Raw genomic sequence first — 26,559 nt, 5'->3', positions numbered from 1 at the left:
GTACCTGCGTTTCTGTGATTCTAGATTTTCAAGCTTCAAAATACATAAGAATGGTGCAGAATGCATTGTGCTTCTCCAACAAGTCAGGTGGCATTTTAAGGCTGGAGATCTTGCTCTCAAATTGTGAGAAAAGGAAAGCAAGGCCCAGAAATGAAATGATAACTGGAAGATCCCCAAGTCCTGAAAACTGGGATTTCACAGCTCTCAAATGCTCACACGCTCACAACTGGGAGGCAAAGGGGACGGCAACAGTCCTCAAAAGGGGAACAAACAGGAAAACAATTAAAAAGGAAAAAGAACCCTTTGAGTACTCATCAGACTCACATAACTCATAGCAATCTAGCAGTAAGCCAGCGAGTTGGCTTACATGGGACTGAACCGTTCAGATGGGTCTATGCAGGAGGGGAAGAGCAAAATGATCTAGGTTTTTCTTACCAATCGCATAAGGAGCCTGGTTCCAACAGAACTGGAAATCTGACGCAGAGGGTTGAACCAAAAAAGAGCCCCCATTAAATGGGCAAACCTTTTTATAGATGCAACTGTCTGCAACAAAACAATAGCGACTCATTTTTTGTGAGAGACAATGCTTAGAGCTGGTAATTAGATACATGAAAACACAGGCAACCAGGATAGTGTCCTATCTGCTAGGTCCGCACACGCAGCTGGTGCCAACACCGCCACGTCGCCAGGTGCTCAGCCAGGAGGTGGGCGGGACCGAGCGACACGACTACGGCAAGTATTCATGGCTGCCATTTGGGGAGGATTTACTATGTGCCAGGCACTGAGCTTTAAACACTTATTTCATCTGAATAACCTTCTGAAGTAGATGCCGTTATTACGCTCCGTATACAGATGAGAAAATTGAGGCCAGGAGAGGTGACGCAGCTTGTCCAAAGTCTCACAAGCACCACACGGGGAAGCAGGGTTTGAACCCGGGTGAGCTTGATGGCAGAGAAGAAGGGACCCTTGATGGAGCTCCCCCCGGATGGAGGAGGCGCTCCTGCAAGGTAGATCATGCTCTGAGCCTCACGTGGGGGCTGTATGCTCCCCGCCACTTCCTCCCCACCTCCCCACATTTTATTAGGAAAACTCGAAGCCATATGCCTGTGTCACGTTGGGGAACATGAGCCAGAATTAGATTAAGGCCAGTTGAACAGCCGCTCTGTTCCTGGCCTGCTCTGAGCTCTGAACCCAAGTCCAGGTGGTTCAGATCCTCTCCGAGTGAAAAGGTCAGTATAGAAGCAAAGGCTCCTGTTATTCCAGAAGTCCATCATGTTTTAGCCATATGGTTTTATTTTTAATTATTTTTAAACAGTTTTATGGAGCTATAACTTACATAAGATTCACCCCCTTTAAGTGTACAATTCAATGTATTTGAGTAAATTTGCAGACAATGTCACAAACTAATTGTATCATCTTTTCATGACCCTAAAAAGAAACTCATGCCCGTTAAGCACTCACTCCCTTCCCTGGTTAGACCCGAACGCTGTGCCCTGCGCTGTGGGAGGGCAGAGGCTGGGGAAGCCGGGCGGCTGGTCAGGGCCTGCATGGGGGCAAGCAGGAGGCCCTCCCAGCAGCTGCTATGGCCCAGCTGGGGCTCCCACCCTGTCAAACCTGTTTGGAGCGTCCTACCCCATCGGGGCTTAGGGACTCCTTTCATGTGACCACTAGGCTTACAAAGCAATCGTCTTATATAGTTTAACTAACACAGTGAGTCCTTAGGAGAGGAAAAATGAGCCAAAGTCAGTGCTGTCTTATTTTTGCTACAATGGATTCACTAGGGGAGAAAAAGGTACCTTCAGTCTCAGCTGAAGCCCTTGCTCCCAGAGAGGACAGCCGCTCAGGAAGGATGGCCCCGCACGGCTGTGCTGAGGCTCCGGCGTCTCCGAGGTACAGGTGAGGCTGGTCCCCCCCTTTCTTCTCGGGCCCGTCTGCTCCTGCTCTCAGGGCTGCACCCTAGTTTGCCCTTTTCCATCGGGTCTTTGCCCCCAGCCCGCAAGCATGCTGCTTTCTTCCACCTTCTAGAAAGCAACTGTTCTTCCTCCTCTGTGACCTCTCTTCCTCCTTTCCTGAACCTTCCCTTCTCTTTCCTCACAAAGGAAAATTCTCTGGAAGGCTCTCTGGATTCCTGTCTCTACTTTCTCTTACATTCTCTCTCATCCTATGCAGGGGGGTTTGCTCCCACTGCTCCCCAGGGACACCTGCTCTCTCATCAAGGTTTCCTGAGGACCTCCACCTTGGTGCTCCAGGAGCCCCCTCCCATTCCCTACTTAAACTGCCGTCTTTCCTTTCGGGAGATTTCCTTCGCTGTGGCTGTTCCTCAGTCTGCTGGCTCCTCCCATCTCTCTCCCCACTTCCCAGGTTCCAGTGACTCCGTGTCACTTACATGCTAATGGCTCCCAAATGAGGATCTCCCACGGGCACTCTCCCCTCAGCCCCCAGTGTCTCTAATAGCATATCTGGGAGGCACTGACCTGTCCAGACTCAACTCTTGATCTTTCCCCCCAAACTTGCTCTTCTTAGTTTCCCACATCTCAGTAAATGGTATTCTCCATTCTTCCAGTTGCTCAAGTCCCAAAGTGCAGCCTCCCTTCTCTCCCCTCTGGCATATGCCATGTTGGATTCAAGAACCGATGATCTTGTTCTCATATTTCAAATACCTCTAGGGTCTGACCACGTCTCAGCACCTCCACTGCTGTGTGCTGGAGCAAAGCCGCTGTCACCTCTCATCACATGGGTGCAGTCACCTGGTAAGTGAACTGCCTTACCTGCTTCCGTGAAGCTCTCCACACAGCGGCCTGAGTCGCCTGTGGTCCTTGTCATACCTAGGTCCGATCCTATCGCCCCTTTGCTCAAACTCCTCCAGCTGCTCACCAGCTAAGAGGCCCCTCACCTACCAGGCCCTCCCTGAACCTGGTCCTCTTGGGGTCACCTTGAAATACTAGAATGTTCCCTCCTCAAGGTCTTTACACACCCCTTCCAACTCCCTCGGGGTCTTCTCTCTGAGTGCCCCGTCCAAGGAGGTCTTCCTTCTCTACCTTCCCTAAATGGAGACCCGTGCCCCCGCCTCCTGCCTGCCTTCAGCCCCTCTCCCTGCTTTACGTCCATAGCACATACCACCATTCAACATACTAGGTACTTTTCTCATCCTGTTAATTGTCTATCTGTCCCCTTGAAAATGTACACTCTGAGAGGCAGGCATCTGTGTATCTTTTACTTACTGTGGAAACATTAGGTGCTCAGTAAATATTTGTAGAATGAGTGAGCTACTCTTCCCCCGCCGTCCCTGCTCAGGAAGGACACAGCTGTGATGTGTTCCTCAAGGCCCGGGTCCCTTATACACATCTCCTCTCCACCCCCTTATCCCACCCCAGCTCCCACCAGGGGACAGCCGACTGCTGGTAGGTTTGAGGGTGTCTGGGCTGGAGGAGACTGAGCTCACAGAGCAGAGAGCCTGCTGGATGGCAAGGGATGGTGTGTATGTGCCTTGGGAGCTCAGCCTGGCCCAGAGTGGAGCTGCCCACCTGAGAAACGGGCACCCGGGCATGGATGAGGTGATCCAGACTGTACTTCAGAGGTTCCTCTGCTCTGCTTTCCAAGTGAATAAGCCCCAGGGACTCCAATATGACTCCAGAGAAGTAGAGGGCTCTCCCTCCCAATAACTAATATTGGTGGTTTCTGCACCCGAGGACAGGGGGCTCTCAATCAGACTGAACTGATTTAGAAAAGTAAGCAAAGCATGTTTCTTGAGCCGCAGAACTGTGAAGCACATTCACACTTAAAAGTACTGGCGTCCATGCCCGGCCCTCCCCTAAACTGTGAGCTCACTGCAGTCCCCGGCAGCGCCTTTCACTGTTGTGTCTCCAGAATCTAGCGTGTGCCTGGCACAGAGAAGGTCGTTTGTTGGGGTTTAAAAAGGGCAGCCTGAGTGGGGGAGCTGGGGTGAGGAGCAGGAGTCTAAAATGTTGTGGCCCAGGAAGGAGCTAGGAGTCCATGACCTTGCCTCCATTTGACCTTCCCCATCAGGGTGACAGGGTGACAGATACTACTTCTAATTTTAAAACAAATTTCTCTGAAGAAAAGTCCCTTTCTGCATGTATAAAAGCCTATGGTGGTTACAAAACAAACTGGATGCTGATTGATGCTCTGATGAATCTGGAATAAAAGGAGGAAAAAAAAGTCTTGCTGTGCCTGGCAACGTGTTCCATGTATAATCCTGTTTAATCTTCACAGCAGACATGAGAGGTAGGTTCTATATTCTTCACATTACTCATCTGGAAGTTAAGACTTAGGTTAAATGTGGTCACACGGAGCATCAACGGTACTTATGTGAACGTTTCTAGTTTCCTTGTGTGATTATCTTTAAAACTCCATCAGCAAACAGAGTTCACCTTAGTACTGAAATTTATTATTTGCATTAAAGGTGAATCATTATTGCATGCTAAGGTCACGGCCAAATTTTCTTTCTTTTTTTAAGTAAAGACTGACTCTGATATTCAAGATAGAGATTAATGATAAGAAAATAAGATCCTCAATATACTGAACTATTTATACTTTTCTCCCCTGAAATTGATCTTGCAAATACATTTTTCTCTAAGAACATATAACTGGGAGTTATAATTTCTGTTATAAAATATTTTAATCTTTAACACATCTGAGAGAAAAGTCTCGTTATATGAAACGCTGAGTTTATAAAAGTTGTTTTTTACTTTGTTTTGTTTTTTAATGGAAATAGAAAAGAAACTGATGAAAACCAGCTGCAAGTCTTGGGGGGAGCAAGATCATTCTATAGCACCTTACTGACAAGGGCCTTCAGGGCACAGTTGTCTGGACAGAAGCGGGCAAGCGCAGCGTGCCCTGTGTGTGTGGGAATGGGTTACAGAAGTGGCCTGGGAGACTCTGGGGAAAACCAGCTGGTTCTCTGGGCTTGTTCACCGGGGACGCACCACGCTGCTGGGAGAAGGAGGGAGATGGAAAAGGAAAACCAGATTCCTGACCCAGAGAAATGGAAGCAAGCGGCACAGTTTGGGGAAGACGGAGGCAGGTCTGGGAACCTCTGGGATTCCCAAAGCCTTGACCCATGTAGCATCTAAACACACAGAGCTTATTACCTTCTGATGGCTTGGTGGGTCTAGGTAAACAGACACACGCATACACCGATCCCATTTGAGATGAAAGCAGAGCCTGAAGCCAGGACACCAGCAAAGCCAGGGGAAGTGCAAGTTCCTGGGGCTCCTCGAGCCAGAGAGGCCGCTTGAACCATACGTGACATAGCACTGGGCCACCGCCGCCCTCAGGACAGCTGCCTGCTCGGGTCCACAAGCTTCCAGTGGGGTATAGGGAGGATGTCACCCACCTTTGTTTCCATGTTCCTTCCCTTTCCAGTTTGGGACTAATCATCCCAATCTGATAACCTGCTCTATCTTTCTGTTCTGATCTTCTCTCCCACCTAAAATCCCTCCATCCTTTCAAGCGGTTAGAAGAAAAAAAAAATGACATCAGTTTGTAAAGCATCCCGCCACAAGTTTTTCCTCCCAAATTTTTCATTAAAGTGGGAAGACAACATGTGAAACTGTGAAAGAGATAAAGAGATCTTATAGAAGTGATCCCCTCCCCCCCCGCCGCCCCGCTCCACTGGGCCCTGTAACCTGGGAGCCGTGGGGCCCAGGAGCCCCGCTGGAGAGCGGGCAGCAGGCTCTGTTCCTGCTGCCTTGCGGGTCGGCCCCCTCACCACTGGGCCATCAGATCTCGCATCTCAAAAGATGATTTTTACCAAACAAATTTCTCTGCTAGTAATTAGCTCTCCCATACTTATTCCTCAAAGATTAATCGAAGTATCAGCCCCATGTGTATGGAAATCAATACAATTCTAGGCTGGAAGAATATGTTTTGTTGTTTTAGTTACACTGGGCAGGCTTATCCAGGAAAATATCTTACTACGTTTAGTCTTAAAAGGATCCTTTTTATTGCAGTATCATATTAGCTTTTGAAATGCTGAAAATCCTTGAAGACCCTTTTTGATGTGTTTGATCTGGTCTGCCTGAAACCCACCGGCGCCAAGCGACGCTGGATACGCCAGGTTGAGGCTGATTTCTTTAACAGCCTGGGAGCAGCAAAGAGTGGAATAGTAACTGGTTAAAGTTTGGGGTGCTGGGGTCAAGAGGGCCCCAAATGTGAACCCTGGGTCTGCTGCTCTGTAGACCCAGGGTTCTGATCCCGAGAAAGGCAGTTCACCTCTCCAGGCCTCAGGGACCTCATCTCCAAACCTCAGGTAGTAACAGGTGAGAATTCACTGAAACAGTCACTGGATCTACTGAGCACAGCACCTGGCACACGGTAAGGGCTCCCTAAGTGGAGGCCGCTGGCAGCACCCCATAACCCGGAGACAGTGCCATAGGCAGGCCCGTCTCACCAGGAGGGCTGGGAGATCCAGGTCGGAATGCCATTTTTAGATGCTCCCTGGAGTGCAATTAAGGTCTCAGGAACAAGGCACCAGGTAAATCTAGGTCTGGCTCCCTTTAAATTGCCCAGGAAAAGAGCAGTTAATTTTAGCAACTTACAGTTGTAACACAAAAGCAGCCCGGCTTCTCCATCCTCGTACACATCAATAGCTGCCACAAAATTAACCTGAAATGATAAAGGCAGTGGTGGTGGGCAGGCTGGACAGGACACCGTTGAAAGACTTTCTCAAGTTCAAGGCTTTGGCGGGGCGGGGGGGCGGCTCTCAGGTGCTGTGGGGTCACTTCCACCTTGGGCGGCCATGATTATAGCGCACAGAACCGGCTCGCCTTCCTTTCCCCACTGGGACTTTGTCACCATCTTTTCTACCCGTCGAGGAGCTCTCGGGAGGCGGGCATCTGCACTCTCTCTGACAACAGGACCCCTATTTGGGTAGTGTGCTCCGGTTCCCAAAGCTTCCTTGCAGGGCGAGTTCAGTTCCCTGGCCCGCGGACCTGGGGAGTCCGTGCTGTTCTCCCACTTCGCAGGTGAGGGAGGTGAGACGCAGAGACGCGAAGTTGTAAGTGTGGTAAGTGCCGCCGCCGAGGCTTGAACGGGGCCTCCGGCTCTTGGCGCCCTTAGCCACGCTCACGCCTCAGCTGGCGGGCAGTCGCACGACCTCTGAACCACTGGGCCAGGTCTTCATTTCTATTCGCTCGCTCTCCCGCACTTGGAGGGACGCAGCAGGACACCACGGAGAGGCCGTCAGAAGACCTAGTTCCGTCTTCTGTTCCTAGTTCCGGGCAAACTCGCCTCCCTGAACATCCTGTCCACACCACTGCCTGCTTCTGTGGCTCATGGCAAACGGCTCAACCTCCGGCCATGGGTCTTGGCCTGTAAAACTGGTGTGAGGACGACTTTGCTGACTGTAATGAGAACTCCGCTCCAAGGGTTTCGAGGAGGGCCTGACACTGTCTGCTCAGCACTGTGAGCATCTTCCCCTCCCGCGTGACTAGTTTCCTCCCGAACCCCCTCCTTTTTGTGAGCAGAGCTAGCCCTGACATCTCAGGGCCCCCCCACTCCCCCAAGCCCAGCAGCCTCCCCTTCAGGGGCCCTCGGGTGTCTTGTGTGTGCCTCCCTGGGCAGGGGCACGGGCCTGTCCCCCCTCAGCTCGCCCCTCCAGCCCCTTCCAGAGTTGATGGTGCCCAGGCCCACCTGGCCTCCTCCGGCAGACCCTCTGCCGGCCTCCTCCAGCAGACCCTCCGCCGGCCAGCCCTCCTCATTACTGCTGTCACTGTCACTGTGCTGATGCCCCCTGGCCACCCTCAGTATGGGGCATTCCTCCCACTTCACCTAGCACGGGGCCTCTGCCTTGGCTCCGGCCTCCCTCCGATGGAACACTGTCCCCTCCCATCCCTCATCATCTGGCACGGTCCTGGGTGCCATTCAGCACGCAGACATGAATGAGTAAGGCAGGGTTTCGCCCCTCAAGAAAAACCAGAAAAGCATATAAATACATGAAACAAGGTACAATGAGGCAAATGCCACAAGCAAGAGCTGTGGGTGCTTTGGGGCGGGCGGCAGACCTTGAGGCTCAGAGGTCAAATGTCAACTCTGGGAGCAGAAAGACGTGGGGAGCAAATCCCAGAGAATTCCTCCCCTGCTATATATCATACCCCCCTATTTTAATGATCTGCATAGTGTGTGTCGCTGTCTGATGTTCACTTATTTCTCTGTTTATCAGAGCCCCCCCCCAGTAGAACATAAGCTTCGTGAACAGAGGCCTCGCCCGTGCTGTTCCCTGTCACGCACTCAGCACCTGCACTGGGCCTGGCACATGGCAGGAGCAGAATAAATCCTCGGTGAATGCATGACTGAATAAAGGAAATCCTAGCTCTGTCACTTTAGAGGTGTGTGCCCTTAGGCCCCCTGTTCAACCTCGCAGAGCCTCAGTTTCTCCATTTGTAAAAGGAAAGATAAGAAGGACATCTGCCCCTGTGGGGGCTGAGGATTCCATGAGGCCACTTACGGAAGCACCTAGCACAGGGCCTGCTACTTGGGAAATGCCAGTAAATGTCAGCTGACAGCACAGCCCGGCTGTGGAACCGGCACCAAGGGGGTATGTGATGTGAGGGAGCAGCCTTTGAACTCTCTGGTCCCAAAGGGAGCCTTCCTGTCCCCACCACTTTGACTTATAATCGTTTTCTCCTCAGATGTCCCAGTGCTTGTCGGTTGGATGACACTTACCCAGCCAGAGGGAGGACAGGAGGGGCCAAGTGCTATCAGCTTTGTAGCCTGGACCTTTGTGGCCTATCCCCCATCATGCCTTGGGACACGGCTGTGGAGGCCACAGCATGCTGGGGTCCAGGGCACAGCCTTCCGAGTCAGAGAGCCTGGGTTCAAGTCCTGTCTCTGCTACTTACTAGCTGCGTGGTTTTGAGTAAATAAGTGACTCCTCCTTTCTGAGTCTTAGTTTCCTTTTCTGCAAAAATAGGGAAGTGAACAGTAAATTCCCCATAGTTGTTGGGCAGATTTCGTGAGATAGTGCTTATGAGGTGCCCTGGCACGGGGCCAGACACGGAAGTGATCACTCGGTGGTGGCCATGTTTATTCTCATTATGGGAGGGTTAACAGTAGTGGGAAAGACGGGATGGGACAGTCTGTGCGTTTCGAGGTAGGGCCTGTGTATGTGCTTGGGGGGGGAGGGCAGATGTGTGGCCGTCACAGGAGTAGAGGAAGTTCAGGCAGAACTGAAGCATGGAGGCAGCAGACACCAGGGAAGTCGCTGGCGTGCGGGGGCGGGGCGGGGGGTGTCTATGAGGGGGTCCCAGGACCGTGCTGACTGGTGGATGAGCATGGCTGTGTGCAGAGACTCAGGCTGCAGGGCAGGCAAGGGCTGAGCTCCGGCCACGGCGCTGGCACTCGGGGACACCACGGCTTGGACTTAGTCACTTACTCCTCTGGCACTCCCTGGCATTTTGTTCAGACCTCTATTAACACTTAGCACAGTGAGACCCATTTCATGCTTTGATGCCTACGTGGGTCTCCCCTGGTGAGGGGCCTGGTGGGAGTCAGTCTCTGAGACATTGTTTCTTGAAGACATCAGAATCAACTAGAGAGCTTTAAAAAATATATTCTGGGTTCTTGCTCCTAGAGATCCTCCTATAGTAGGTCTAGGGTAGGACATAAGTGTTGCTTTTAATTTTTTACTTGATTAAAAATAAGTAGTTCACTTTATTGGCATTTTAAAATGATAAAAGTAACATGGTGGTGTGAAAATTCAAAACAGGTTTGTAACAAGTTAAGTCTGCACTCCACCTTCCCCAGCCCCAGCTGAAAGTGGAAACCACTGCTAGGTCAGTGTCCGACCTTGCCATGTGATTTTGGGGTGAGCTTCCCACCGAGACCCACTGGGTCCTGGGCAGATGGTCAAGATGGGGACTTAGGCCCAGCATCTAAGCCAGAGACCTAGATCTCATAATCAGGTCTGCAGTTCCTTCTAGAGGAGACCTTTGTTTTGGGAAGGAGGCCAATGCTGGCTGTTGGAGTTGGGGCAGCAGGTCACGATAACCTGTTGGTAAAATGAACTTGATGTTGACTTTCAGACTGCTGCTTTGATGCTTCTTAAACATTTCCTCTCTTAACCTGGGGTTCTCTTAGACCCTCAGGTGGGGTTGAAGGCTGAAATGGGAATTGAATGGGCTTGGCTGAGAAGAGAGGAGGAATGGAGGTGAGAAACTAGGCCAGAAAATCCACACTGGTGCCAAACAGAGTAACCTGAATGAGGGCGCCTGGGTGGCTCAGTTGGTTAAGCGACTGCCTTCAGCTCAGGTCATGATCCTGGAGTCCCAGGATCGAGTCCCGCATCGGGCTCCCTGCTCAGCGGGGAGTCTGCTTCTCCCTCTGACCCTCCCCCTCTCCTGTGCTCACTCTCTATCATACTCCCTCTCTCCCCCCCAATAAAAAAGAAAAAAAAAAAAAAAAAAAAGAGTAACCTGAATGACCCTGAAATACCCAATAACTTAGGGAAAGTCGGCCTCTCTCTCTCCTGCCTCCGTTGCACCGGGGCCTGGGCTGCAGGAACATCTTGGTAAAAAGCTAGCCCGGGGACGCCTGGGTGGCTCAGTCAGTTAAGAGTCTGCCTTCGGCTCAGGTCGTGATCCTGGAGTCCCAGGACTGAGTCCCACATGGGGCTCCCTGCTCAGTGGGGAGTCTGCTTCTCCCTCTCCTTCTGTCCCTCCCCCTGTTCCTTCTCTCCTCTCTTTCTCTCACTGTCTTTCTTTCAAATAAATAAATCTTAAAAAAAAAAAAAAAAGCAAGTCCTGTTCCCGCAGTCCGTTTCTAACTGGCTATGAGAAAACACTTTGTTCACTACCTTTTTCATTTCTCTAGGGCTTATCTTCCCAATTAGACAGTAAATTCCTTGCGAAGATGAGTAGCTGTGTCTAAGCATCCAGGCCCGCTCAGCAAACACTCAGCAGCTGCGGATGTACCCGAGGATGCAATATACACGCTGACCCACTTAGATCTAGGGAAAGGCTTTAAAAAAATTTTTCTTTAAAGATTTTCTCTTAGGGAAAAACTTGGTGACTTAGTTTTAAAAAGCATATTGAAGAAAAGACAGAACATTTTCGAATGATTCCTGGTAACTTTCAGAAAAACAAAACCAAGGAGCCACCCAAGACAACCGTCTTTAACCCGATTTTTCCTGGGCCTTCATGAATCTTACAAGAAAAAAAAATCCACACTCTAATGAATTATCAGGGTATTAAATATAAGTAAATAATAACAATCAGCAGAAAAAGCAGGCAAAGTCTTAGGAAATTAGTTGCCAGGGAAGGGACTGATTGAACAAAGACCTTCTGGGCCATGATTTTTCTACCTCTTTTGGCTCGTCACAGGGTTTTGAAAAGTAAGAAGGGCAAGAACTTTTTTTTTTTTAAGATTTTATTTTTAAGTAATCTCTACACAAAACGCGGGGCTCGAACTTACAACCCCAAGGTCAAGAGTAGTATGCTCTTCTGACTGAACCAGCCAGGCGCCCCCAAGAAGGGCAAGAACTTTTAAAGCCAAATCGGGCCCTTCCTCCTCAGAAGTTGGCAGGCTGGAAGAGGTTATGGGTTCCCAGTTGCTGGGATGGAGCGGCACTCCTTCCGGCTTTAAATTAGGAAGAGTTTCAGGGCAGACTCATTCTCCTAGGTCTGTACCTGCATCACCTGGCAAGACTTAAAGCATATTGATTCCCACACACCCAGAAATTCTGATTTAATTGATCCGGGGTGGGGTCGGAGCACTCATCTTTTTAAAGCCTTCAGGAAGTTACAGCCAGGGCTGAGAAGCAATGTATACAAGTGGTTCCCAGACTTGTCTGAACTTAAGAATCACCTGAGGATCATTTAAAAAATTCCAAAACCCATATCCACACCCAAGACCAGCAAAATCTCTGGGGTTGGGACACGGGCAGCAATAGCTTTTAAAGCTCCTCAGATGACTCCAATTGCAGACAAGTTTGGGCACCACCATACATACGTATATATATGAGAAACAACAGATGATCTGTGATTGATAACTGTGGAAGGCAAGAAGATTTCCTAATTATATCTAGATTTTTCTTTTTCTTAAAATCTTGCTCTCATTTGGTATTAAGTCTTAATACAGTAATGAGCAATTTTTTAATGACTATTTGGGTAGGGTGTGCCCTAATATAAGCTGTATTTTTTATTTCTTATAAAGCATAGTTAGAAGGAATTCTGCAGTCTCTTGGACCTAGCTGGACAGGACTGGAGTAAGTTTGTAGGTTTGGAAGTCCTCACCAGGAACTACGTTCTCTGTGGGGGCAACACCCCCGTTCTTTGGTGTGAGTGCTCACTGCCCCCCCCCCCCAGGGGCACTCATGTTCAGAACCCACGCAGTCATCTCTAGTATTCAAGTACAACTGCAGGTGGGCCCCAGGTCTCTTCCAAACCCCAGACACCCCTGCACTCCGCACAGCTCAGGCTGGAGGGAGACACTCTTTCTCTCTCCTCATGGTGTCCTGTCCCTTCCTCCTTTCCTAGGGGGCCTTTACAGGGAGGGACCCAGGGGCTGAACCCGCCCCAGCCACCCAGGCCCCAAGCTGTGAGTCGGCCCGGGCCACGGAGAGGATAAGGCCCTTCTGGAGTGAATGACCAAACAAATGTTCTCATGTCTTTAGTTACTCAGATTGAGCTTTTTGACCCTTCACGTCTCCTTTATGAGGAAAGATGGAATGGCAGGGGGAGATGTGGAAAAGCTGAGCAGGTCAATGGGGCAATTCAGTTAGACAGGACCGTTCTGACCTACAAGAAGGTGACTTCACGGGATGCAGCCTGAACAGTGTATCACAGAATACTGCTGTGGTCAATTGCACGTGATTTTAAAGAAATTCTCATCATGGCCTCTCGAGGTTAGAAGACGTGCTCCTGGTCTTCTCTGCTTCCCACTTGCCCTCCGCCTGTCGACTCACCCTGTTGGCCTCCACGTGGTGCAGCCGGAAGGCCTCCCCCGTGCTCTCGTTCACCACGTCGAACTGGTGTCGGTAAGCCACACAGATGAGATTGTCACTCTCCTCGGTTGGCCCATCTACTAAGGTCATCACCGCGGGAGAGTCGGACAGACAGATCTCCTGTGTGGTTGATGATGACGTGGGAGAAGGGGTCAGGACACGGAGCAGCCATTTTCATATCAACCCGCCCACCCCCACCCGCTCCCCCATCCAGTAGCGGGTTCCCTCCCCAGGCTCCTGCAGAGCCCTTTGTTGGCAGGAAAGGTGGGGACAGGGAAAGAGGGGTAGGGGTTGTGCCAGACTCCCCCCTCCCACAACCTGTCCTCAAAACCCACACCTGGCAAAACTGATTCAACAGTATGATCCTCATTAGCCCTCAGATAGTCTGGCCCTGTCCTGTGATTTGATAAGAATAGAATAATAGTTGCTAACCTTGTTGAGCACTTAACACAGTGCCAGGTACTGTTCTCATTGGATCCTCAAAATGACCTTATGAAGTAGGTAAGGCTATTATTCTATTTTACAGGTAAGGAGACTGAGCCCCAAAGGTCACACGACTTGCCTACATTCGCATAGTTTATACATGGTGCAGCCAAGATTGGAGCTCAGGAAATCTGATTTCAGAGCTGATACGCCACATAAATGCATGCTCTACATAAGCAGTCATTAAGATTGCTAATTACTGTATTAAGAAGACTAACACCTAATTAGAGCAAGATTTTAACTTGTTTTAACGTCACTGTGATGACGGTTCTGTCCCCCTAAATTGACTATTAGCAGAAATTGATATGCATAATCAGGAGGCTTTAACTCCGGCAAAAATAATTGCTCAGCTCACCTACAGGCAAAGTCTGCCCTCGGAGCCAATGTTTGACACGGTTCACACCTAATGTACCGAAGTTTTTAAGAAGGTAAGAGATGGCAAGAGCAGGAAAGGGACCCTCAAGGAGGCTTCTCTCACAGGGTCCCACCGTGAGTGAATCTGCCAATCCTGCTGGCTTGGGCAGGCAGGACAGCTGCTTCCCCCTCTGCAGCCGCCAAGGCCATGGTCATCTGTTGCTAGCATCCTGCGTTAGCCTCTTAGCGGTCTCCTTCTTTCTGCTCGTGCCCCCCCCCCCCCGCCCCCCCCGCTGCCCGGGCCCCCATGCTCATCTCTGTCCAGGAGCCAGAAAGATTTTTGCAAAACCTCCCACTGGCTGATCCCCTCTCACTCAGAGTCGAAGCCAAAATCCTAGCAAAGGCCTTCAGGGGCTCTCCGACCTCCCTGACTTGTTCCCTTGGCTCCAGCCACTGTGGCCTCCTGACCGTGCCTTGAACAGGGCCTCGGGTCCTTAACTGGCTGCTCCTTCTGCCCGGAACCCCCTTTCCCCAGATATCCTCCTCATCTACTCCCATTATTTCCCTTGGATCTCTGCTCAAAGGCAACCTTTTCAGAGAGGGCTTCTGGGACACCCTTTCTAGAACAGATCCCCCGTCCCCACTCCTTGTAAGGGACTTTCCTCCCTCAACCCGCTTTACTGTTATCCTCGGGACTCAGAATTAGCTCCTCCTTTGTGTCTTCCCGCAACTAGAAAGCCATCTCCACGAGAAGGGAGGCTGCTCATGGCTGTACCCCTAGCGCCTAGAATAGCACCGGTAGGTGTCCCCTGGCATGAATGAGCTGGATGGAGTAGGAAAAGCCCGAAGCCTCAGTCCTCTGGGGAAACCAGGGCAGCAGGTGGGGGTTTCCGCCACTGGGTACTGACCTGCGAGACAACCCCAGTGGGTGACAGACCGTGGGTGGAACGAGAATCCGCCTCCTGACTCCTTGGCCAGGAGAGAAGGGATCTGAAGAGCGGACCTACCCGGATGTACTGGAATTCCTCCACAGGTGACTCCAACAGGGGAGATAGCAGGGGGATGCTGGCCACCCCGCCTGGCTTGTTGTGCTTCCTCGTGATCAGGAGTAGTTTGTTCCGGATGGCGACGACTATCCTCAGCTCTCTGCTGTGGTGAGTGTTAATGGCGTACAGGTGGCAGCCTGGGGAGAGACAGAAATGACGCTGAACACGTGACAGGGGCCTGGAAGCGCCCGGGCCTCGACAATGTGGCAATACCCAAAGACCCTGGACATTAAGCATAACCCAGGGGACTGCCTGAGAATGTTCTGGCCACCAGGCAAACAGAGGTGTGAAATACAAGTTAGGTTGAGTTTCGGGAAAATTAAGGAAGTCGTATTCCCTGTATTCTAGTTTGTGGTCTTAGCTTCACACCCAAAACACCATATGAATTAAAGTGACAGGTGAGCAGAGCTCCAGGAACCAGAGGCTAAAAGTCTCTCTCCACAGATTTGCGAACAGAACTCAACTTACCTTCCAAGCTTATCACGCCAGGCCTAGCCTTTCCTCTAGCCTTCCAAATGCTGGGCTACCTCTCAGGCTTCTCTTAGGGAAACAGTGATGCTATCTTGGTGATGCTTCCAAGTAAAAACCAAACCAATAAAATCAAATTCCCAATGCATTTTTATTTCCAGTGAAATCTGAGCAGTCCGAGGGGAAAAAAAAGAATTGAACAGAAACCACCAAAATATGAAGGCTGCCGTCACCTTTTGTTTTCTCCAGCTTGTTATCCCTGCAGTCACACTTGCTCCTCACAGCCTGTTTGCCCTCGATGGCCTTGTGCACAGCACTGAGCCTGAAGACAAAGAGGCGGGCGTCTTTCCCTGGTGAGATAAAGAAGGCGCCGAAGGAGATGGGTGGGAAGACCGGAAGAGCGGATTGTGCAGGAAAGCAACTGCTACAGAACTAGGAGCTGAGGTGTTCTAGAACTGGGAAGAAACCCCACACTGCCTCTACCCAACAGTGCACTGAAGGCTGTGCCCCCCACCCTTCTCCCTCACCGACCCCCGTCAGAGAACAAAGGGCCCCCCGGGGATCCTGAGCACTGGCCCCCCAAAGGGCAGTAGCTGGTACGACGACCCATGCGGTCAGACCGCTGTGACCCTCGAGGTTGGCTGCAGAAGGCTACCTGCTTCCCCCACTCCCAGAGGACACCACCTGGAAAGGGAGTATCACCTTTGTCTGCTCTGAGGATCAGAAGGTCCAGAGTCTCGAGCACATGCATCTGCTTCACTGGCAGGGTTTTGTCAAACACGGGCACTGATGGAAGGTCATCTGGAAGAGGAGACATGGTTCCCAGAACTGAATCCAGCCCACGCTTTCAAAACCTATAAAACGTGCCTATGAGTGGTCCTGGACCCCAGTTCCTTCTGGGCAAGGAACGTCAGCTTCTAGAGCACTGGTAAGGTCAAACACTGTTCTCCCAGCCCAGGGAGAAGGACTGACATTCCCTCCTCTATACTGGAAGCAGAGCAGCGGGGCCTAGAAACTATATTCTTTTCTTCGGTATTCATCAAAGGAAATGCATCATCTCTCCATCCCAGTTTTTACTGGCATTGTACCCAAATGACTGAACAGCAAGTTAAAAAAAAGAAAAAACAAGCTCAGTCATTTCTCTGAAGTATTTTCTTATTTTTATGTAATCTTTGAAATTACATCACTTCTTAGATTATTTTGTGTATCTCTCCAGAAAGCAAAATTAAAATTTCCTTTTGTATTTATTTATTTTTAAAGATTTTATTTATTTATTTGGCAGAGAGAGACACAGCGAGAGAGGGAACACAAGCAGGGGGAGTGGGAGAGGGAGAAGCAGGCCTCCTGCTGAGCAGGGAGATGGATGCAGGGCTCGATCCCAGGACCCTGGGACCATGACCTGAGCCGAAGGCAGATGCTTAACGACTGAGCCACCCAGGTGCCACTTCCTTTTGTATTTAAAACAAATAGAAACACACCCTATTACATGCCTATATCCATATCAACAAGAGTTTACCTATACATTTTCAGTATTTCTCCATAGTGGAATATGAAATCTCCTTTTTAGACAAAAATAAGAGAGAAATGTTGATTAAGTTGCCCAAATAACAGGAAAAAACGAATTGTAACGGAAACGTTCAGGAAGAGGTCAGATAAATGGATGATCGAAGACACTGCGATGATATGTAGGATTTGTTGTTAAGATTACCTATTGGGAACTTAAATTGCTAGCAAATACCTTGTTCCTGGAGGTCCCCAGGACAGAGAGGGCCAAAAGAAATACTAAGGCTCTTTCATAAGCAAAGGGTCTGTTCTGAGCTTGATGTAGAATCAGCGCAAGGCAAAGAGGTCCTGGGATAGTGTAGACATTTCTGGCTGGATAAGTGGCTTATTCTTTATCGGTGCTTTGTCTGACATTTTGGTCTTCAAGGGCTCTATTGTGAGTCTGGGTTTGCTTCTTTGGTTACAATTCAAGTGCATGGGGCCCTGAGGGTCTTGGCTCTTCTAGAAATCTGTCTGGTTGGGAGTTCATTCCTCCCTGGGTGGTGCCCAGAGAGAGCAGAGCTTTTGTTGTCGGGAGGGGGTTCATAACTGCTTCACAGGGGACGGCTCTCCTGTTCCTTGCAGGTCTGTGTGGGCTCTGGATTTGTCCGAGCACAGAGCCTGCTAAGCTTTCATTAGACAGAGGGCTCTGTTCTAACTGCCCTACATTATCGCGCAAGTGTAAATTCTACGATAGCCCGTCAAACCACTCTCTTCCTCCTCTACCCCAGGCCTCCATCAAAGTAACTGAGTCTCAGGCTTTGTGCTTCTGTTGGGGGCAGACTTGAATTTTCAAAACATGGGATGATCGCTCCAATACCCATTGTCATACCTGACTAAATAACTATGGTTATTTCCTTTTAAAAAATATTTATTTATTTGAGAGAGAGAGAGAGAATGCAAGTGGGAGGAGGGGCAGAGGGAGAGGGGAAGCAGACTCCATGCTAAGCAGGCAGCCTGACTCGGGGCTCAATCCCACCACTCTGAGATCATGACCCTGAGATCATGACCTGAGCCGGAGCCAAGAGTTGGATGCTTAACCGACTGAGCCACCCAGGCGCCCTGGTTATTTCATTTTGTGAGCGGCAGCTAACATACACGGAGGGCATCCTGTATGCCAGGCTTCAGGGCTGAGCGCTTCACATGTTATTAACTGAAATGCCCTAATGACCCTCTTAGGTAGGAACTTCTAATACTCCCATTTAACAGAGGAGGATCTGAGGCTCAGAGGTGCTAAAAACTTGTCCAGGGTCACATCTTGAACATGTGGAACCCAGGTCCGTGCGGGGACAAAGCCTGTACTCTTAGCCTAAAAGCAGCACTGCACCCCCATGGATGGATGGGGCCACCGCATGGAACAATACTGTAAGGAATTCATAAACGACAGAAGCGCTTCGTTTGACATTTAAGACAGAGGGATACTGTGTAGCAGCCCACCTGTGTACAGAATAAATTAGCATTTATTCTCCATCAAATCTTTCTCAGGTGGCTGAACAGGTAGCACAGGAAGGGGGAGGAAGCAAGGATCTGAGAAAGTGACATGTAACTTTAATGACTCTTTCGTAGCCATGTTTTCCTTCTTGTAATCTCTATGAAGCCCTGATCTTTTAGAGCTGGATTTTCTATGCAAACCCAAAACAAATGGTCATGGCATCTTTCATCAGCATTTAGTCTCCCTTCAAAGAAGCTTTTGCTACACTTAGAATACAAAGGACCTTGAGTTTTAATAGCGACCTTGACAGAAGCAGACTCCCAAGGGGGTAGGTCTAATGAAATTAAGCAGACGCTAATGGGATACAGTGGAACCAGGCCTGAAAGGAAATGGAGAGATTCACTCATGGAAACGATTCATAATGTGATTAAGTATCAACAAGAAAAAGGTAAACAAAGAAATAACAAGAGCACTCTGGATTCAAAGCACAATGAGGAATACAAAGAAAGCCTTAGGGTTATTCTCTTCTTACAAAAGCAAATAGGGTAGCAGAGCTGCTTATCCAGGGAATGAAAACAATAATCTGAAAAATAAATCCAAGCTCGTGGGGGGTATATATGGCTACCATCTGTGTTAGACGACTTCCCTCAAATTGGAAGAAAAGAAATTTCCTGGCACATCACAGAAACCCTTATATTTAACACCTCCATTAAATTTTGGACCCATAAAGATGAAAATTTCAGCAGGGGACTTGGTAATCTTGGTTTGGATTTTACATTTAAAAAAAGAGAAGCAACTCAAATAGAATTTTGTTGTTGTTGTTTTTTAGACAAGCCTTACAAATAGCCATTATAAAGCATATTTTCTTGTTCCTAAAAAGAACAAACAGGTAGAATATAACTTCCTTTCGACCAAAACATTTCTCAAAATTATTTGCTCAGGACTATATTTTTGGAAACCTGTGTTAAGGTAAAGACAATAACATGGGTAGAATTTAATTAAATTAATTAATTTATTTTAAATATTTTATTTATTTATTTGATAGAGAGAAAGCACAAGTAGGCAGAGCGGCAGGCAGATGGAAAGGGAGAAGCAGGCTCCACGCTGAGCAGGGAGCCCGATGTGGGGCTCCATCCCAGGACCCTGAGGTCATGACCTGAGCTGAAACCAAGAGTTGGATGCTTAACTGACTGAGCCACCCAGGTGCCCTGAGTTTAATTTGATTTTAATAAAATGCAGTTGGTTTAGTGGACAGAGTGCTGAATTAGCAATCACCTCTGGGTTCCAGTTCCAGATGTGCCACTAACCAGCTGTGTGATCTTGGGCAAGACACATTGTTTCTTTCGTTTCTTCATCCATAAAATGAAGAGACAAAGAGAGGGAGAGACCAGACTAAATGTCTAAAGTCTGTTTTTTTTTTTAAATAAATTATTTTATTTGGTTGCACCTTTGGCAACATCTATAGACTTTGTTTCCTTTTTAGCACGTTCACAGGGATATCATCAATATAGTAACTGTTGTTTACTAAGTTACTATTATGTGCCAGACACTGACCTAAGCACTTAGCATGGGTCTTCATAATTTCCACGATCCCTTCCTGGAGTTATGATCATTATTCCCAGTTTGTTTATTTTGTCTGTTTTCATTATTGTAAACTAGTTTTCAGCCGCTTAAAAAAATCCCCCCCGCTTCAGAGAAACCTGAAGCTCACAGGGGTTCAGTTTTCTTCACGATCACAAAGATGCTCTGTTTTATAATTTCTAAAGTTAAATATTTAATTTAAATTCTCAGTTCATAAGTTTTAGATTATCTGTCTTTTAGTAAATATATACATACATACATATATACATATATATACATATGACAGATGAAGTAACAGATGGAGTCAGAAATAAGTCCATTATAAAGCCTGGTCTGCCTTTCTTGTTTTCCCACACAAGGCACCCACTTCCACTTCCCAAGGGCCTGGCACATAACAGGCACTTAGGAAACCTCGCTGACAGGGTCAGAGGAGGGAGTGAAGGTCGTGGCCAAGGATGGGAAGATGTCGCCGTTTTAGGCCATTATGTCACTCTCAGTGGTGGAGTTTAGGAATCCCATAAAACATCAGTATGGTAACGGAGACTGGGCAGCCTGCTTCTGTGCTGTGGAGAATGTGCCCTTGGAAGACACTGTCTCTATGCCTACAGCTCCCCCAGAAGCCCCAGGAGATGACTTGCTACCAGTGTTTAGCCCCTTTAACATTCATCGGGAGTCTGGAAAAATCCAAAGGGGCCTCCTGCTGGAAGGGACCACACAGTCCTCGAGTCTAAATGAAATCCCCATCTGAAGTTGAACTTTCTCTATAGCATCCTTGCCGAGGGCATGTCCCACTGCTGGCTGATCCATGGTGACAGGGAACTGACCACCTCCCCAGGCACACTGATCGACCTGATTGTCAAAAAGTTTGATTTTATATTAAGTGGAAATCTGTCTTCCCGTCAAATCTTTCTGTTTCTGTATGCAACAAAACTGGGTTATCTAAGATTCTTATTATTTGTTTTGGACACCAAATACTTTTTGAATCAGAAACCCTAAAAAAAGAGAGAGAGAGGGCATGTCCCTGAGATAGGAGCTGTTGATTTAAGGTAAAATGTTAGAATCATGGTAAGTATTGGCCAAAAAGGAGATCTTTTTTTGCAGGTCATTGGATGCTCACAGACTACTCAGATTTGGGGAAGGCATGAACCTGTCATGCATGACTCACCCTCTGGCTTGCTCGTTCAGAATATATTCCCTCTGCTTGTCCTGAAAAGAAGGGGTTAATTTTGTAAGGAGAGGAAACTTATGCTAACCTCACTGCTGATGACACATTTATCTACGGGGAGTTGACTGGCTGTCACGCACCTTAGAAGTCCTACAAGTCACACAAACAAAGACATTGGAACGAGCAGCTACTCACTAACCATCCACTAGCAAGACGCCGGCATCAGTGGAGACCAGCAGGGCCTGGCCCCAGGGGTCCGCGCACACAGCTTCATGAGGGAAATCACTGCAGAAACACTGCGGCTCCCAAGGCTGCAAGGCATTAAAAAAGCGGTGGGAAGTAAGCTCCAGAAGGACCATCCCGCGGCCCCTCGGGTGGAAACGTACAGTACGCCGCCCGAGACCAAGCCCAGATACCCGCTCAACTCGGGGAGCTAAGGGGGCCCTGCACTCAGCTACCTTTCTTTGTTTTTTTTTTTTCCTTATGTTTTCAAAAAATATTTTGAAGTAATCTCTACACCCAACATGGGGCTTAAACTCATGACCCCGAAGGGTCGCACGCTCCACCGACTGAGCCAGCCAGGTGCCCTTCAGTTACCTTTCTTAAGAAGAAAAGTCTCTTTTCAAATACATATGCAGTAGGAAAAGAGGGAAGTCACATGTTTCTGGCACCATGACCTGTCTCCGTATGTAATAATCTTCCTTGGGAGCAACCAAATGGTAACGTCTTCTAAGCAAACATTTTACCTTAATACCTGGAGTTGGACCAACCAATTGTTGCCTATTTTTTGAAAAATTTACACGAGCTCATCACCAAAGGAAGACCCACATAACTCTACAAAAATGTCAGATTTGTGTTGCTGATTCAGTAAAATTATTAAGTCGTACACAATGCAAGAAGTTGATATTGCCTTAACATGAAAATGCTTATTGACCCACTTAAGTCTACAAAATCTTAAAAAAATAACATGTTTGTGAGAATATGAAAGGTGCTGCCTGAAACCTACTCATGCTCCCTGCATGATGTATTCATACCACATGAACTCTTCCCCTTCATCTCATGCTTGGTTCTGGCATCAGAGTTAGCCCTCCCTATGGCTGCCCCAGAGCTGTGTGGGGATGCCTAGAGCCAGGAGGCTTGGCCTCAAAGGACAAAGACGTTTTTGGAGCTTCTCAGGGACAAGTCAAAGTTTCACATTTGCACTTTTACTCTCAATCAGATGTGCTCCCTGGGGATGGTACAAGACCCCACGTATGCACATGGGTGTGCACGCGCGCACTGCGTGAGTTCATGTCCGAGTACTGAAAGTAGAAGTGGTGGCAGTGAGGTTACCTTCCAGGGTGTCATTTGGGATGAGGGTAAATACTGTGTGTATTACTGCTCTCTTAGAAAAGTATGTTGTCCCTTTAAGAAACTCACAAGCCTCAGAAGAAATCTAATTGCTAAGATGAGGTTCAAGCCCGTTCTGGAAAGATCACACAAAGAATGTGAAGACATTTTACAACCTAGAAAGGGCTACACAAGTGCAGGCCATTAATTGGAATGGCATTTCTCTAAGAAGATGTCTGGAAATTCTGACTTCGTGACCTACAGCAGGAAGACATGAAGAAGCAAAGCCACTATGAACGTCAGCTGGGAGACAGACACAGACATGTGAGCATTAGGTAACACCAAGACATAAAAACCAACTCTTAATAACAAAACGTTCTCTGAGCAGAGAACACAAATTTAGACCACTTAGGCAGAATAGGGGTTCTTAACCCAGAAGATCTAAGGGTCCTAGAGGATCCATAGAGAGCTTGAGGAGGCGTCTGAAGCCCTGAAATTGTATTCAAAATGTTGTATACATGTGCCATCCGTACATTTTAATGGGCTAGTGTGTGTGTGTGTGTGTGTGGAGGGGTGTCCACTGCTTTCATGCGTTCTCAAAGGGGCCGGGGACTCCAGGTTGCCTGAGGACATCACGTAGCAAGTGTCAGTGATGGGAACTCACACCTGGTCCCACACAGGCTCCACTCTGAGGACTGATGGCATTTGCCACTGCACTGGATTCCCTTCTGCCAAGTGAGGGGCTTGGTGGAGACTCTGCAGGGCAAGGATGTGGCCTAAGTGCAGGACTCCCTCCTTGCTGGACCCTCTAAGAACATTAACACAGCACATGAACTGATGGATGCCTAGGAGGTTGACAAAGCCTCTTCTTTGGAAATAAAACACTCTTGGGAGCAGCACGCGGGACTCTGGCCTCTGCGGACCCAGTTGCACAGAAGTCCGTGAGGGCCTCTAGGCCAGTGTTTCTCCAAGGCAGGCCTGTTGGCTCACTGGTAGGTTCTGAACGGATAGAAAAAATGAAAGTTCTTTCTTTGCTCTTCACCAGTGAACAAGTTACATTTCCACAGACTTTCATTTTTATGTATGCCTAAGAACTTCCTATCAAGAAGGTTACTAAATCCTGCTGGAATTTGGTATTTATGGAGCTCTTGGGAACACTGCAAATTCTACCATTCACACCAATGAGCCGATAATGGGAATTTATGCACCCTTTGGAAAAGATGTTTTGCCATCAGTCTGGTCTGAAATTGGTTGTGGTTTTCTAACATCAGTTGTATTTTGACCTCATCATTTCCCTGAAACCAGACTTTAAAGTGTGTAGGTTCTGTAAGTCAGATACAAAGCATTTATACCTTTATCACTAAAGTAAATGCATTTGTAATTCTTTTGCTTTTATAATGGACATTTCTCTAGTGATGCACTGTCTGTGGATTTGTTCCATTTAACTAACTTTTACATATTTGGAACACAGACATAACTAGGGACATGGAGTTTTGCTTTACAAAATCATGCAAACAGTAAGTTCCTATGCAACAAGTTTATTATTTGCTCTTCTCTTCCTGATTACCAGCTAGTTTTTTTCCCCAAGGAAAGTGGAAATGAGAAGTAGATACACAGGCCACAAAATTTCTGGGTGACTGAATGAACTATAGATTAAGCAGTGGTTTCTCAACTGTGGTCCTCTGACCAACAGCATCAGCATCACCTGGGAACTCATTAGAGATGCAGATTCTCAGGGCTCATCCCAGACCTACTGAATCAGAAATTCAAAAGGGGGTGATTGTAGTACACACCAAAGCTTGAGAAACACAGCCCTAGAGCTTTGTGGAGCGTATCCAGGCACCCCATGCGAGCTTGTTAGAAATGCACAGTCTTCACTCCTCCCCAGAGCTGTAGAATCAGAACACGCATTTCGCCAAGACGTACAGGCAATCGGTATGCACACGAGGCTCGAGGAGCACCGCTCAGCCCCGTCTGCCTGACCAGGCCTGCTCCAGCAGCTCTGCTCCCCTTAAGCATGCAAAGGCACACACACGTAATGGAAATTGGGGGCTCTCCCTAAATGCTACTCAACTTTATCTGGGGCTTTCCCTGGGGACTCTGCAACAGACAAGCTCATCTCCCTCCTGTCCCACAAATCTCTGTCAAAGAATTGCAGTAACTTCGCTGACAACAAAGGACATTCACAGGTGAACTTGAGAGCATCATGGACTCACCTCTTTTTTACAGATCCCCGAAGCCACCAAGCTTGACGGAGCATCCCCTCTCACAATGGATTTCAGTTTTAGTGCCTTACAGAACAGAGATCTCTTTTACAGTTGGTTATCAGGCAGTAAAAGAAGAGCAGGCTCAACAATTGCGATTTGACAAGAATTTCTTAACAGGAGTAATTTTAGACTAAAGTTTCAGGTTCCCACACTGCCCTCTCACTGAGCCAAGGAATGCAGCCTACTGACAATGTTCCAGCCCAAATGACCCCATCCCGTCATTTCAGTCATCGGTATCTCAGTGCAGAGACTCCGACACGGCGAGACCGAAAACATTCCCAGGTCCCCCCTCAAACTCGGTGAGTCAGGATCTCGGGAAGCACAGGCAGGGTGCCTCTGAACAAGGACCCACGTCGGAGAGCCCCTGTCACGGTGCACCTGTCTGGGGCTAAGTCACTTGTGCCCCTAAGCTTTCCTGGGTCACCCTGCTTGGTTCTCTCCTTTGGGCCGGAAACTTGGCTGCCGTTGGCAGCTCTCCTCCTCCTCCGTGTTGTGACAAGGGATCAAGACAGAAAGCTGTGTCACCTCCCAGAACTGAGACATATGAACGTCACATGGGAGTGAGGCAAAGCGGGAGTGATTTCCTCCAAAATCTGGAATAAGATGCTAAGTGGGAGCCGCCTAACGCTGAGCATGGCTTCCAAGCAGCAGAGTGGGAACTCAGGTCCCTGAGGACGCCACCCCTCTGTGCTGACTCCTGCCACGGGAGTTCACGGTGCTTTTCCTACGTGGGCTCCTCGCTCTTCAGAAAATCCCCAGGAGGGAGGCAAATGGTACGTGCTCCCTTGACAAGAGGGAAACCCGTCTGGGCCTTGCGGCCTCCTGCTTCGAGGCAGCGGTGCTCCCTCTTCGGCAGAAGGCTTTGCTCCCACTCCCACCCGCAGAGAACCCCGCCTACGTGGTTATCAAAACTCTCACTCGTGGTTTCCACAGTCATCCTACGAGAAATTACAGAGCTCCCACAGGAGTACGCAGACAGGAAATTCTTTGCAGGCAGGCCATCTGGTGTGGATGGGGCTCACAACTGCACATCTTGCCAAAGAGGTTTCAGAATAAAACCCACCTGCCCTATTCTAACAAACTCTGCCTGGCGGGCCTCCTCTTTCTTCCGTGCAGACTTGGGTGACTCTGGTAAGACGTCACTAAAAGATCGTCTATTGAGCATGTTCTAGAAAAGAAAAACAAGTTACAAATTCCAAAAATCGTTGTCAAGTCTCATCCCCTAGCTTCTCCTAACGCACGGACCTATCTGTCCAAATGCTATTTCAACTTTCTGTACCCATTCGCTCCATAAGCATTCGTGGAGTGTCGCTCACGGGCCAGGGTCTGCGCTAGATGCTGGGGGTAGAAGGCTGACAGGCGGAGAGCCAGCGCTGCGTCTTGACCGAGAGCACAGGCTTTGAAATCAAGCACACCAGCAGCTCTGGGACTTACTAGCTTCCAACAGCTGATGAAGCCACCACCTTGCACAGCTCCGGGGATGCTGTTTGCATGGAGCGTCCCCCCTGCCTGCCCACTGGAACAAGGCGTGCGGCATTCTATGCGAACGGTACCCCTGGAGCTGGGCAACTCCGTGGCCCCCGTGGTAACATTGGGCAAGTGAGCTAATCTCAGAGTCGAAGCATCTTTGCGTGGCTAATACTTGTCTCCTAGGCGTGTGATGAAGACTACATGAGGAGGTGCTTGCAAGGGGCTGGGCACAGTGCTTGGGCACACACTCAGTAAATGACAGCTCTCTTCTAGGGTGTAGTCAGAGAATGGGCACACTCCTTCAGTCAGCAGGTACTGAGTGTGCACCTGCTACTCTGGCAGGTGGGGGGCGTGATACCCAGTCCCTGTCCTTGTGGAGCCCAGTGTAATGGTGGAGTCAGACCGAGGCACTGCTTACATGATGGGCCCGTGGGAGAATGTCTATGAACGGGATGTACATA

At 48.8% G+C, this 26,559-nt stretch overlaps 1 protein-coding gene across 8 annotated transcripts in view; it reads right to left on the bottom strand.

Moving 5' to 3' along the window:
- The window catches only part of GARNL3 (GTPase activating Rap/RanGAP domain like 3), a 143,461-nt gene that overhangs the window by 9,274 nt on the left and 107,628 nt on the right, over positions 1-26,559 (bottom strand). For all 8 annotated transcript variants that reach the window (XM_032418943.1, XM_032418946.1, XM_032418947.1 and 5 more), the window contains 9 exons: positions 25,692-25,796; positions 24,578-24,652; positions 21,232-21,343; positions 16,015-16,113; positions 15,546-15,662; positions 14,806-14,981; positions 12,923-13,081; positions 6,561-6,627; positions 436-543 (listed from right to left, as the gene is read on the bottom strand). In XM_032418943.1, the coding sequence (XP_032274834.1) occupies positions 436-543; positions 6,561-6,627; positions 12,923-13,081; positions 14,806-14,981; positions 15,546-15,662; positions 16,015-16,113; positions 21,232-21,343; positions 24,578-24,652; positions 25,692-25,796 (1,018 nt within the window). The remainder of the gene's footprint in view (positions 1-435; positions 544-6,560; positions 6,628-12,922; positions 13,082-14,805; positions 14,982-15,545; positions 15,663-16,014; positions 16,114-21,231; positions 21,344-24,577; positions 24,653-25,691; positions 25,797-26,559) is intronic.

This window comes from Phoca vitulina, unplaced genomic scaffold (genome assembly GCF_004348235.1).
Source record: "Phoca vitulina isolate PV1807 unplaced genomic scaffold, GSC_HSeal_1.0 scaffold21, whole genome shotgun sequence".
Lineage (NCBI taxonomy): Eukaryota > Metazoa > Chordata > Mammalia > Carnivora > Phocidae > Phoca > Phoca vitulina.
This window is presented reverse-complemented; position numbering and strand designations above follow the sequence as displayed.